This window comes from Myodes glareolus, chromosome 2 (genome assembly GCF_982192425.1).
Source record: "Myodes glareolus chromosome 2, mMyoGla1.1, whole genome shotgun sequence".
Classification (NCBI taxonomy): domain Eukaryota; kingdom Metazoa; phylum Chordata; class Mammalia; order Rodentia; family Cricetidae; genus Myodes; species Myodes glareolus.
The window spans coordinates 66,462,881-66,477,339 of record NC_142027.1 but is presented as its reverse complement, the minus strand read 5'-3'; the positions used below and the strand labels follow the sequence as shown (position 1 = coordinate 66,477,339).

General features: G+C 41.7%; 1 protein-coding gene across 2 annotated transcripts in view; it reads left to right on the top strand.

The window, feature by feature from the left end:
- The window catches only part of Ccdc14 (coiled-coil domain containing 14), a 37,743-nt gene extending 31,737 nt beyond the window's left edge, over positions 1-6,006 (top strand). Inside the window, exons 11-14 of one of the 2 annotated variants that reach the window (XR_015736229.1) lie at positions 2,234-2,452; positions 2,531-2,663; positions 3,855-5,182; positions 5,626-6,006. Coding sequence is in view for 1 of the 2 variants with exons in the window: in XM_087901136.1 (XP_087757262.1) it covers positions 2,234-2,452; positions 2,531-2,663; positions 3,855-4,794 (1,292 nt within the window). In the remaining variant the exon portion in view is untranslated. Of the gene's footprint in view, positions 1-2,233; positions 2,453-2,530; positions 2,664-3,854 lie in introns of both variants that reach the window. The other variant, XM_087901136.1, reaches the window with a different exon arrangement.
- The last annotated feature ends 8,453 nt before the right edge of the window (positions 6,007-14,459 follow it).

Genomic DNA, 14,459 nt, shown 5'->3' with positions numbered 1-14,459 from the left:
TTGCTCTTTGTTCTCTATATTCAGTGTGCTTATTCTATCTTCTGTTGCTGTGATTAAACACTCTGACCACACCAGCCTAGGGGAGGAAAGAGTGTACTTGACCTGTGCTTCCAGGTCACATTACGTAGAGAAAGAGGTCAAGGCAGGAACCCTGCTTTCTGGCTCATTATTAGCTAGCTTGCTTATGTAACCTAGGACTACCTGCCTAGGGAATACCGCTACCCACAGTTAACAAAACAATCAAGACTGTCCCTCCCAGACACATCTATAGACCAATCTGATAGACAATTGCTCAGTTCAGATTCTCTCTTTAGGTGGTTCTAGGCTGTACCAAGTTGACAGTTAATGTTAATTAGGAAAGTGTTTTAATTGTATTCTGACAAGGGGAGGTTGTTTCCTGTTCAGTGTTTTATGTAACTTTTTTATCTAGATTTGAATCTTTTCCCAACTCTGAGAAAATGTATGTTATTTTTCTATGCATGTAGAATGAGATTCTTCTCCTTCGGTGCCCATTACCTATAGATTTGGTCTTTTCTCAGTGTCGGGTATATCTTGAAATTCCCATGGTGCCTTGTTATTTTATCTTTGTCCTTCTTCAGACTCCAGTGTTCTGTCCTCTCCTCGATCCAGTCTGTTACAGAGACTTTCTACAGAGCTTTTTGTTTGATTCACTGCTTCTGGTTTTGTTTTCAGCAATTCAGCATGGGTTTTCTTGAGCATTTTTCTCTGTGTTTCTTTTTGCTGTTGTTTGTGTCTTTGAACATATTTTAAAAGATTTTATTCTTTATTTGTGTGTGTGTGTGTGTGTGTGTGTGTGTGTGTGTGTGTTCGTGTTCATGTGAGTACTCATGGAGGCCAGAAAGGCATATTGGGGTTGTAAGCTGCCAAATATGGGTGCTGGGAACCAAACTCTTGTCCTTGAAAGCAAGCACTCTTGCTTATATGTTGGCCAATCCCAACATATAATCATTATTTTTAGTTCTTTGCTATAAATTTCATCAGATGCCATTGCTGTAGGAACAATAATTTTTGGAGAAGCTGTATTGTCTTGGATTTTTTGTCTGTTTGTTTCTTATGCCACACACTGAGGTTTATACCTCTAGTATTATTTTATTGCTTGGTTGTTTTTTGTCTGTTTTAATAAGCTGTATTTTTTCAGTTAGAGGATTTGCAATGATTAAGTGGTCCTTATATCAGGTAGAGTTGAGTGTGTAGTTCAGAAAATAATTCTTCAGCCTAGGAACTCAAGGTTGCTAGCCTTATGGAATGAATTGCTGGCGCAGGTGCACAGAGTTGGAAGGTGAAGTCTCTGGATCCTTCTGACTCTAGAGTGCTCCAGTGCTGCTATGTGGGAGAGGGAGAGTGCCGTTGGTCTCTGCAGCCTTCTTTTGCCTTGAAGTTCTGGCAAAAGCAGGAGGGAAGCATGTAAGTTTCCTAGTAGTATCCTGGACTCCTGCGCTCTGCTATGGTTCTGCTGTGGTTTGTGTGGCGCCTGTGAGGAGCACTTCCCTTGCAGCTTCCAGTAAGCCAACTGGAAGGACTTCCGGTTGTGCTCCCATCCTTGGTTTTCCTGCCTGCTTCCTTGCAAGGTCTTCCTTAGGCCATTTACAGACCTCATCTCTTGAAGGCAAGGGCTCACTGTGTGTGTTATTTCTGCTGTTTTCTTTCACCGCATTTCGAAGATGAATCTTCCAGACTTCCTTACATGGAAGTCTGCGTGCACTTTTACAGCTCTGACAAAGACTGGAAGATCTGTGGGCTGATAGCAACAATCTACAAGGGGGAAGGTGTGAAATTAGCAACTGTGGGATAGTATGATTCTTTTGTGTTTAAATATATATTTTATGTAAATCATTATGAACATAAGTATTTGCCGGTAAAGTAACCGAAATTAATAGTGTGTGATTCTGGTGTGAGAGCTAACGGGGGATAGGGGGAACATATTGAGAATTATTCGGTGGCTTCTTTGACATTTTTGTGGAGTTTTGAGATAATTATTTGCAGATGTATTATTTATTTGTTTTAAAAAGTAAAAACAAGTTATAACTAAAATATCGATTGGAGAATACATTTATTTTGTAAAATGTATTTAACATTTACATAGCATTATTTGTGCTTTCTTACTATTGAGGGAAATCAGTGAACTTAAGGACTTTTCTTTTCCTAAAAACAGGTATTTTGGGGGCATGTTTTAAAAATTGGGAAACAACTGTTTGATTTGTTTATCTTATAGTGTTCTCCCTGCAGTCGTTGAATATGTCACTGCAAAGTCAGCTGCAAGAGTCACTGAAGAGCCAGGAGTTACTACAGAGTAAAAATGAAGAACTCTTAAAAGTGATAGAAAACCAGAGAGATGAAAACAAAAAATTTACGGCTATGTTTAAAGACAAAGAGCAAACTCTTCTGCAGAATAAACAGCAGTTTGACATTGAGATGACGAGGGTAAAAATTGGTGTGTATTTGAACTGTAGTATAGCCTTTGTCTCTAAAGCAGTAAGGAAACTGAAGTTGCTTTTGTTGTTTGCTTTAGAGTTAGAGGATGCCTTGGCCAATGAGAAGGATTCTCAGTTTAAATTAGAGACTGCAGAAAAGGAAAATCAGATACTGGGAATAACACTACGCCAGCGTGATGCTGAGGTTGCTCGACTTAGAGAACTAACCAGGTAACCTCGCTTCCTGTGAGATAACCCAGGCCTCTTATTAGATGTCTTTATAAACCCCAAGCCACAGACCTTTCTTCCTCCTTTTTCCCCGATAGTTTCCTTTGTCACCCTTTTTCTTTTAATTTCTAATGTGTTGGTCTATTTCACTTTAAAGATTCCAGACTTGTATAAGGCCTTTAAAAAAAAACAAACAAACAAAAAAACCATGGGGTTGTAGATTATGGGGAACCAATTGACTCCAGGGAAGAACTGGGCACTGTATAGGGAAGGAGTGAAGCTCCCTGGCTCTGACACAGAGAGGCCTGACTGGACTCTCGGCCGTGCTGCATCTTAGCGAAGTAATCCTGTGCATGTTATTTAACCGTTAAAGCTCTGTCATAAAGTTGTCAGGGGACCGCAGAATAGTTCATGATGTGCATCTACCGTGTCGAGCCCTCGTGTCACATGATGTTGGGTACGTCTCTTAACCTCTTCGGCTTTCTGATTTTCATTTCATCAGTAAAGTGAGAGATTTGACCACAGGCTCTAAATATCTTCATTCTTTACTCAGTCTCTTTCCAAATAAGTAAATCTATCTTACTTTTTATACTTTTATAGAAACCTTACAAAAATCAGGGTATTTTTTTGAGACATTTGGTAATCATTGGATTTTCAAGTACTTTTTAACATTTCAGAGAAGTTAGTAATTATAGGCCAGAAAACCAGTAGATCTGACTATTCCTTTAGTGATCCTGGTAGCTATTTTTATTCCAAATGATTCGTTTTTAATTATAAGCTTTTTTGGAGCTAGATGTCTGTTATATACAAATTATATATCATATATAATGTGCTTAGGTTATGAATATACTTAATAATTTAATGTAGAAATTCTGCTTTACTTTAGCATACCTCTTACTAGGCTGATTTCTTTTTTAAACTCAAAAGATTCAGTTTGCAATGTTACTCAAGAATAAAATATTTCTATACCTTAAGAAAAAAATTGTGAGCCTTTATCTTTAGGTATGATAGTAAATTGATGGATAAATCAAGATCTTTTGTCATTTGTTATTGTAATTTTCTGTTGTCAAAGCCTTCTAACACTAATTTTCATACTTGCTTTAAGTCCTTCTTTTAAAGAATAGAAGCATTAGAAATGAGCTAGCAAATTGCATAAAACAAACAGTAATGACTATACTACATTCTTCTTGGCAGAACTTTACAGAACAGTATGGCGAAGCTGCTCTCAGATCTCAGTGTGGACACTGCCCACTGCAAGATGGGGAGTAACCTCACCAAGTCACTTCTGAATATTTATGATCAACAACTTCAGCAGGACCCAGCCCCTTCTCACACATCCATAATGAGCTACCTAAATAAGCTAGAGATAAATCACAGCTTTGCTTGCTCAGCGCTCCTTAAAAACGAGGAAGCCACAGAGCCTCACAGGCCCTATGAAAACAAGCTGCCTGCACAGGGCCCTCCACAGAGTGACACCAGGGCACTGGGTGGGGGTCCTGCACCTGGTGTGGCTTCTACTGCTGTGGTAGAGGATTCCGATACAGAATGTGAAACCATCGCTTTGACAGAAGATAAGTCTAATGTGGATGGTACACTTTATATTCCTTTTGCAAGAAGCACTTCTGAAAAGCAGCCGCCACTTTCTAAGAGACTGTCACCCCAGCCAATGAGAAGTGTTGCTACAACACAGCTAGCCAGCGGCATCACACCCACCTCTAAAAGAGAACCTAGACTGTGTGCACCTGTAGCTTGTTCTTCACGAAATGATGCAGAAGATGCACCTGGGAGTCTTCCCAGCCCATCTGACACAGAGGACATGCAGCTCCTCAGGAAAATAAAGGAAGCGATCGGTAAGATCCCTGCCGCTGCTGCTGCTGCTCAAGCTGAGCTCCCAGAGGAACAGGCCACACATCATGGGCCATCAGCTTGTCGCAGCCCTGTTGTCCCAGTGAAGGGCAGTGTTGTCAGTGATATCAGCTTCCTAAATTCCGACTTGACGTCAGACTGGAGCATCTCCTCTTTCTCAACATTCACGTCTCATGATGAACAAGACTTCAGAAATGGCCTGGCAGCTTTGGATGCCAACATTGCTCGACTCCAGAAGTCCTTAAGGACTGGCCTTCTGGAGAAATGAGTTTGGAAGAAAACTGACAGGGTGCTTTTTTTTTTTAATAGTAGAATTTGGCTGCATTCATAGTATATTTTAGGTTTCCTTACAGAGAACATTTTATACTATTAATTATGTATGAAATAATAATGGAATAAATTTATTATTGCTCTGTTTTAACACCTGAAGCTTATAAAAACAAATTCTCTTAAGAAATTAACAATTGCTAAGAGAAGAAAGTTGTGGCTAACTAAGCAAGTGTTGTGTGCCTCACTGTGTCACAGAGAGAGTCTTCCGTGTGGAAGTGCCGGGTCAGTGGTGCGGGTACCAAGGACTGTGGCTGTCCAGAAGGATAATGGGAAAGGAGCTGGCAATTAAAGTTTCCTCTCTGCTTTGGAATATCTGTTGTTTATATGTGAGTGATAGTGTGCTTATACGTGGGATCCTCTGGGTTATAAGCCATGCTGTTGATGACATGCATTAACATTTCTGAGAGAAAGGTGCCAGTATACCCACCTCATACAAAGCATTGGTTGGTCCAGGGAAATATAGGTGATACCCTAAATAGATGATCCCTAAGTCTTGGACGTTTTATTTATAATTTTCCTGAATGTACATTTTAAGACCTTTCAAAATTAAAGTCAGACTGATTAGGTAATGCTGACAACCAACTTTTACCTTAATAATTTTGTTTTTTAGTAAGATTTGGGTTTTTCTTACTGCCTTTGAAAATGACAGAGTTTGCAAATCTCGGCACTGGTGGTAATTCTGTCTCTCTGTCCCAGTTTTTCCCCATCATTTAGCTGAGAATGTTGTTCTATAATTAACATGAACTATATTGCCCTCTCTGCTTTTCAGTACCAGCCCATTGTCCTATCTTGCCATACAACCCAAGATGACCTCACACTTCCATCTTCCCGCCTCAGCCTGATGCTGTGATTACAGATGTGCAATGGATGTCCCCGCACTTCCTAACTGCCTGCTGTCACCTCTCTGTGTAAACACCTTTGACCTCTTAGAAGCTAAGTCTTGTGCTGTCGGCAACTCTTGGTACAAGTCACCTGTCTGGTGTAGCTGAATTTGGTACTTGGGCATTTAAGCATTCTGCCGGATCCAAGATTTCCTCCTGCTGTATTTTCATAGTGCTACAACCTCTGAAGGACCTTAATAGACTAATATATTCAGACTTCATAGAGGGTTTTTTTAGGTATGAATGTATTAAAATGAGTTGTAAAGCATTGTCATAGACTTGTTCATTAACATTTTAAGTATACTTACTTTCAGTGTTCCTAAGTTAATGTGTTTACTTATTTGGAGCTAACAGGTCACAGCTCTTCATCTAAGTTCAGAAACACAAAATAATATAAAGAAGAAATGCTGGGTCATCTCTCTGCTCTCAAATATCAACTGTTATTCATAAACACAAGTAAATTCGGGGCCATTAGATGGCTTCGCTGGGAAAGGTGCTTCCCCAAAGGTGAAAGGAGAAAACTGACGCTTCGAGTTGTCCTCTAACCTCCGTCTGTGCGCCATGGTAGATCTGTGCCCACACACTTAAACCCTTAGGCTCTTTAATAGGACAATTCTGAAGATGCACAAGAAAGGGTTTCTCTTACTATACACAGACACCACTTCATTCCCGTGATCTCAGAATGCATAGGGACTTCACCTCACCAGCAAGCGAACAGTGGGTTCTGCAGAAACTCCAGTCCAGTTCAGACACTGTCCCTGGAGGGAGAGTCAACAGATTGTGGTCTCGATGCCAACAGACATTAAACATTAAACACCTGCTTCAGATGCAAGTCACAAGTTCACCACTGACTGACCAGCTGTACATCAGGGTTCCTAATGAACCCCTTAATAGGCCTGATCAGTGTGCTGGTGAGTTTTTGTCAATTTGACATAAATCTAGACATCTGGGAAGGGGTATCTTAATGAGAAAATGCCTCCATAAGATTGGCCTGTATGCAAGTCCATAGGGTATTGTCTTGTGCCAGGCTTTTTCTTTTGGGTCACCAACCAGCTCCCAAATCATGACACGGAGACTTGTTATTAGTTCTGAGTGCCTGGCCTAGCCTAGGCTCATTTCTGGCCAGCTCTTTTAACTTCAGTTAGCCTATTTATCTACATTTTGCCTCAGTACTTTTTCCTTACTTCTGATATCTTTCCTGCAGTCTCTATGACTGGCTGGAAGCTGGCTGGTTTCTGGCCCTGGGTGTATCCCTCCTTCTCCCTTGTTCTCTCTTCTTGTTCCCTCAAACCTAGATTTCTCCCATTTACTCTCTCTGCCCGCCAGCCCTGCCTATCCTTTCTCTGCCTAGCTATTGGCCATCCAGCTCTTCATTAGACCAATCAGGGGCCTTAGACAGACAGGTAAGGTGAAACAAATGCAACATATCTTTACAAAATTAAAGGCAACATAAACAATTATAACAAGCCTTTACACAGTTAAAATAATATTCCACAGCATTTGTCTTGATTACTGATGGATGTGGAAGAGCCCAGCTCACTGGATGCAGTGCCATCCCTAAGCAAGTGCTCTTGGGTTGTTGCATAAGAAAGCAGACTGATCAGTTGGATGATGGTGGTGGTGGTTCACTCCTTTAATTCCAGCAACTGGAAGGCAAAGGGCAGTCAGCTCTCTTGAGTTCGGGGCCAGCTTGGTCTACAAAACTGGTTCCAGGACAGCCAGGGCTGTTACACAGAGAAACCTTGTCTTGAAAAACCAAAAAGTAGAAGAAGTAGAGGAGGAAGAGGAAAGAAAGACTGTTCAAATGCCACGGGGAGCAAGCCAGATACTCCTTGGTGTTTGCCTCCAGGTTCCTGCCTTGACTTCCTGACCTAACTTCCTCAATGATGGGGTGTGACCTGAGAGTTGTAAGATAAATCCTCTCCTCCCAGGCTGTTTTTTGTCAAGGTATTTTATCAGAATAGAAAAGTTTGCTAGTGCAGCTGGCAAAACTCAAGAAAACACATTTGCAGGTTTATCTTAAAGAAGGTAAACAGCCAGAAAAAGAGGTGGATAGGACAATGTGTGGAAGGATACTACCTACAGTTTCAGTCCCCATCAGGTTGGGTTATTGTGTCCTCTAGGTGTATGGGTCTGTTCTTGTTCAACCTTGTATAAACCACGCAATCCAACTGCTTAAAAGCTCTCTCTCCCCTGCCCTTCACTGAGATGTCTTTGCAGGATCACAATTGAAGCACAGACATCTACATGGATCAGTGGTTCTCAGCTCTCCTAATGCTCCAACCCTTCAATACGGTTCCTCAAGCTGTGGTGACCATACAGTTATTTTTGTTGCTACTTCATAACTGTAACTTTGCTAGTTATGAATTGTCATGTAAATATCTATTTTCTGATGGTCTTAGGCAACTTCTGTGAAAGGGTCATTTGATCCCCAAAGGGGTCACGTCCCACAGATTGAGAAACGCTGACATAGATAAATGATTGGACTAAAAAACATGATATAATGCCCGGCAGGCCTGTTTAAATTCTTGGCTTCTGTACAGCATTCCTGCTCCTGAGTATGATGGGCTGAAGTGAGTCTTATGATCTACTATCAGAGGAAGTAGGTGAGAATTCAATATGAGGTCAGATTTTTCATTCTGTGATGCCTTGAGGGGAAATTCCAGTTCTGGTCTAGGGGGGGGAAGAAACAAGACTGAAAAAACAACCAAAGTAATACTCAGTGTGTATTCCCTACTCACTTTAAGTTAAATCCTCTTCCAGAAATTTATATTTAGTACTAATAATGATGTTTTATTGGTGATCAGTGTCTTAGAGATTCAAAAGACCTGCTTTAACCACATGGGAAGAAGGGCAGAATTCCTCTTTTGTAGAAAAGCATGTAGCCAACCCAACAACTGACCAAAGATATGTTCCCTGTGTTGTGATCCCTACTGTATAGGATGCATAGTGAGGGAATTGGCTAAAGTTTTCAATGAAGTCAGAGGTCCATTTCTAAGCTTATAAACGTGGGGTGCGCAGAATCAAAGCAGGTAACCAGTAAGAACTGGATTCTTTTAGCACAAACATTCCCTTAATTCAAAGTCCATTGATTTCTATTCAGAACCCATTGATTAAGGGTTCTGAGAATAGAGCTCACTTTACATATGAAACCTCACGTTTCTCTCCCATGTTTTAAAACTCGACTTGGAGAGAATTGGGCTTAAACTAAACTAAAGCAGTTGGTCTGAGCTGGACCTCCCAAAGAACTTCAGAAATGGTAACATCTTAGGAACTTCTTAAGAACTTAACAAGTTAAGCAATCTACAGATTCAATGCAATGTGCATCAAAATTCCAGCAAAATTCTTCACAAACCTCGAAAGAATGGTACTCAACTTCTTGTGGAAAAGCAAAAAACCCAGGATATCCAAAACAATCCTGTACAATAAAATAACTTCTGGAGGCATCACAATCCCTGCCTTCAAACTCTACTACAGAGGTACAGTACTGAAAACAGCCTGGTATTGCCATAAGAACAGACAGGAGGACCAATGGAACCGAATAGAAAACCCAGATATCAATCCACACATCTTCGAACACCTGATTTTTGACAAAGAAGCAAAAACATATCAATGGAAAGAAGAAAGCATATTTAACAAGTGGTGTTGCATAACTGGATATCAACATGCAGAAGAATGAAAATAGACCCATATCTATCACTATGCACAAAACTCAAGCCCAAATGGATCAAAGACCTCAACATAAAGCCAGCCACACTGAACCTTATAGAAAAGAAAGTGGGAAAAACACTTTAATACATCATCACAAGAGACCAGTTCCTAAATATAGCCCCAGCAGCACACACACTGAGAGAAACAATTAATAAATGGGACCTCCTGAAACTGAAAAGCTTCTGTAAAGCAAAGAACACAGTCAACAAGACAAAACAACAACCTACAGAATGGGAAAAGATCTTCAATAACTCTACATCAGACAGAGGTCTGATCTCCAAGATATACAAAGAACTCAAGAAATTTGTCACCAAAAGAACACATAATCCAATTTTAAAAAATGAAGTACAGACCTAAACAGAGAACTCTCAACAGAAGAATCTAAAATGGCTGAAAGACGCTTAAGGAAATGCTCAACATCCTTAGTCATCAGAGAAATGCAAATCAAAACAACTCTGAGGTTCCATCTTTGTAACATGAGGGGCCGGCTTGTTGGGGTTTCTGTCCGGACCAGTACCCCAACAAGCCAGCAAATCCCAAGGAAAAATCACACACAGAACTCCATAAGGTTATAAACTGATTGGCCCATTAGGTCAGGCTTCTTGTTAACTCTTATAACATATATTACCCCATTATCCTTATCTATGTTAGCCACATGGGCTCAGTACCTTTCTCAGTGTGACAGCTTACATGTTGCCTCTTCGGTGGTCTGCGCAGGAATGGCTGAGGAACCTCCCTGCTTCCCAGAATTCTCATGTTTTCATTGCTCCACCCCTATACTGCCTGCCTGGCCAATCAGTGTTTTATTAAAATATGATTGACAGATACAGACAATTCTCCCACACCATTTCCCTCTTTTTTTTTTTTTAACTAAAGGAAAATACCCATAGTCCATTTGTTGGGAATGTGGGCGTAGTATTTTAGGCTACTTCCTGCTGGTTGGGGGCGCTGATGATCTCATGGGGACCTAAAGAAAATTTAGAGTTATAATCAAGTCCTGACTGGAGTATCCTGTGAGTCTTGATCATCTCAGGCAGCAGTCTTGAATCTGTTCTGGATGTAGAATTCAGACATCCAGGCCATCTGTTCCTACCGAAGATTTCTCGGGAGGTCTCCCCTGGTCAAATATGATTTTTCTTAACTCTGAATAAATCCAGAGCCTCTCATTTTCTGTGGAAACAAAAGCAGAATCTCTTCTCCAAAGTAGCATACCTTTTGACTTCAATTTTGAAGCCAAGGTATTTTCAAAATATCTATATTGGATTAATTCAGCAGCACTTATAAACAAAAGTCTTTTAGCAACTGTTGCTCCTTCCTCAGCATTCAAACAATTCAAAGAGAGCATAATAACACACAGTATCAAGATTCTCTATGTATTTTCCATCTTTGTGTGGCTTTACTTTAACCTCTATTTCTTTTATTTTTACTTTTATTTTTGAGACAGGTTCTCTGTATATCTTTGTCCTGGAATAACACTGTAGACCAGGCTGTCCTTGAACTCACAGAGATCCTCCTGTTTCTGCCTCCCCAGTGCTGGGATTAAAGGTGTATGCTACCACACCTTGAACTCATAGAGATCCACGTGTCTCTGCTTCCCCAGTGCTAGGATTAAAGGTGTGTGCTATCACACCGAGAACTCAGAGATCTATCTGTCTCTGCCTCCCAGGCATTGGGATTAAAGGTGTGTGCAACCACACCTTGAAGTCACAGAGGTCAACTACCTCTGCCCCTTAAAGTCTCAGAGGTGAATGTACCTCTGCCTTCCAGGCATTGGGATTAAAGGTGTGTACCACCACACCCAACTACTTTCTTTCTTCCTTTTTTTACTTTAAGAATTTTAACTTTTAGACTGCATATATTTTTAAACACACTGTAAAACATTTAGAGGTTTTCTTCATCTTTGAATCTCTCTTTACTGTATATCTCTCTTTTCCTGACCACATGAGTCTTTAAGGAGAGGACTAAAACTGTGGCTTTTACGGCTAGAATTAGCCCATTCCTTAGCTTTCCAGCCTCGTGGCTGAGGTACCAGCCAGAGCTGTGTTCACTGCCACAACTCTATGGTGTTTCAAGGTCCTTGCTAGCAAGCAAGCTGCAGCATTCTGCTCACAGACCACACTCAGTTGGACTGCCTGCCTGAAAGAGTCAGAGTTTGCCCTGGCAGGACAGCCCAGAAAGACGCATTTTCAAAAAGCACAGCTTTTTTTTTTTTTGCTACAGCTTAAAACCGAAAAGCGGGCATTCAGCTTTTCATCAACACCGTTTAAGTGTTTCGTGGCAGGACCTCTTAATGAGCTGCAAGGTTTTGCAGCTAAAGCTGAGTCAGGAAGCCTCTCTTAGATGAGAGCCTTGCTTGCCTCTAGCAAGCAAAGTAGACCCGAGAAATTGCTGCTACCAACAAAACATGCTTTACTCTATTCTTTCCCAAGCTTTCTCGAGCTTTCTGTGGATTCAGTTATCCACGTGGGCGCCATATGTAACATGAGGGGCCGGCTTGTTGGGGTTTCTGGTGAGGGAGAATTATCTGTAAAGACTGCTGCCTGAGATGATCGAGACTCACAGGATACTCCAGTCATGACTTGATTATAACTCTAAATTTTCTTTAGGTCCCCTTAAGACTATCAGCGCCCCCAACCAGCAGGAATTAGCCTGAAATACTACGCCCACATTCCCAACAAATGGATTATGGGTATTTTCCTTTGGCGGGACAGAAACCCCAACAAGCAGGCCCCTCAAGTTACAGGTTTCTGTCCGGCCCAGTACCCCAACAAGCCAGCAAATCCCAAGGAAAAATCACACACAGGACTCCATAAGGTTATAAACTGATTGGCCCATTAGGTCAGGCTTCTTGTTAACTCTTATAACATATATTACCCCATTATCCTTATCAATGTTAGCCACATGGGCTCAGGACCTTTCTCAGTGTTGTTACGCGCTTGCTCTCGCCAGCAAGAACCACGCGGGACACGGGATTCTTCTGCAGAAATAGCTTTAATGCCCCTTGGGAGAGAGAGCATCAGCCAACATGGCCGGGGACTGAGATATGAAGGAACCCATCCCTTATATAGGAAGCAGACCCTGCTTCGGACGTGTCACTCTTGGATTGGTCCACTGCTCCCAGTCCTAGGTGATGCCTCGGGAGTAGGCGGGGACGCAGTAGTGGAAAGTTACCAACACGTGTGCGTTTTCTTGCTCACCTAGCGGTGCAGCGCCATCTTATGGTGGAGAGTGTGGTTGCGGCCCCCCACATCTCCCCCTTATTATTACTACTTGCAGAAAGGCAACTCCCTCAGAAGGTAAAGATAGAGGTCGCACTTCCCAAAGTGGGAACATTAAAATGGGCTTACACGGAATCTGCCCCTAGTCATGACACCTGGAACCTATCCGGCCTGCCCTCTGCCATTTTTTTGGGAAAGGGAATCTACGGCAGGAAACCCTTATGCAGGGCGAATTATGTCTCAGAGAGGGCCATTCTGTGTGCCATGCTCTTTAGCTCGACAATCTTCAGGGCTAGCTAAGCCAAGCACTCCACCCTGTGCCATGGACCACAGTCCTAGGGGTGCAGGAGCTGGTTGGCTTAAACCTTACTGCTTTAACATAGATAACCACATATCAGAAGAGGCTCCCTGTTCCAGGGCAGCCAGCGCTGTGCAATAACCACTTTGTCCCTATGACTTTGGGATTAGAGTCAGCAGACCATCCAGAGGAGAAACACTATTCCACAGCATAGGGCTGCTCCAAAACACTTCCACCCCCACCCATTCTTTGAAGTAGGGGATGAAGGACACGACCCAGGACTGGAATCCTTCGGCCAAGCTTATGTCCACTCACGTGGAGTTGATTGTCACGATGGACCGTCTCAAGGAGGACAGCAAATCATCAAAATTCTCCTGCAAGATACAAAGACAATTCTCGGGACAAGTTAGCCACTTTTATAAAGTTCTCATATGGTACAATGGTCACACATAAGGCTGGAGTTTTCCATTCACAGCCCAATTGGGCAGGCTGCCATAAGATATCCACCTGTTCTTGTACTAGGTCAATTATTTGATTAAGAACCATTATTTCACCTCTAATAGATGTATCTATGGTAGCCTGCTGATCCAGGGCTGTAGCCACTGTGGTAGATAACTGATTGAGGGTCTCTGTTTTCCATGATATAGGCCGTGCTGCCATTTAAAAAATTTATAATGAACAGAGCCATGGCAATAACCATTCTTGGCATCGGGGGCAGTTCCTTTATTATTCCCCCCCTTTTTGTTTAAATAGATATTTTACAGAGAGGTGGATGGTTCTATGTGTCTCAGAATCAATCGCTCATTAACTAGCTGATTTACTGAGCATGGTTTAGGTAAAAATCAGTCACTGTATCTGGGAATGCAGGGGCGCAATTCTCCAGCTGTATCAAGAAGTCTGTCAAGATTAACCTTAGTATCCAATTCTTAATTTGAATAACCATGGCATTTTGTAACCTGCCTTGAAGATACCCATAGTGTTCAGCAGAAATAACTGACAGGATAAGGGAAACTGATAGCAAGCAATAACTGACAAAAGAAGGGGAAATCCAGCAGTACAGCAATAACAACATTGTAATGTATAGTAATAACAGTACAGCAATAACCGATAGATCAAGGGCAGGAGCTGGATCATTTTTCAGGAACCCATCAGCTCCGCAGCAATCAGGTCAGACAGCTCCATAGCAGAGGCTTTGTCCTCAGACCTCTGGACAGATGAATCCACAACATGAATAGTACCCAGATGCATGTCAGCATTCCTAGAAAAAAAATAAACAAAACTCTTCTCCCAAAATAACATTTAAGAGTACTAAAAAACTCAGTGTAAAAATTTAGCACAGTCAGTACTGGAAGTAGGCTGTTCTTGAACTTAGAGACCTATAGGTCTCTGCTCCAAAGAGCAAATCTTGTTTGCCTGTGCCATTACAGCAGGCCTTAGAATTAAACCATTTTAAATCTGGCACAGATGAGATTATTGCTCCAAAAATATGAGAAAA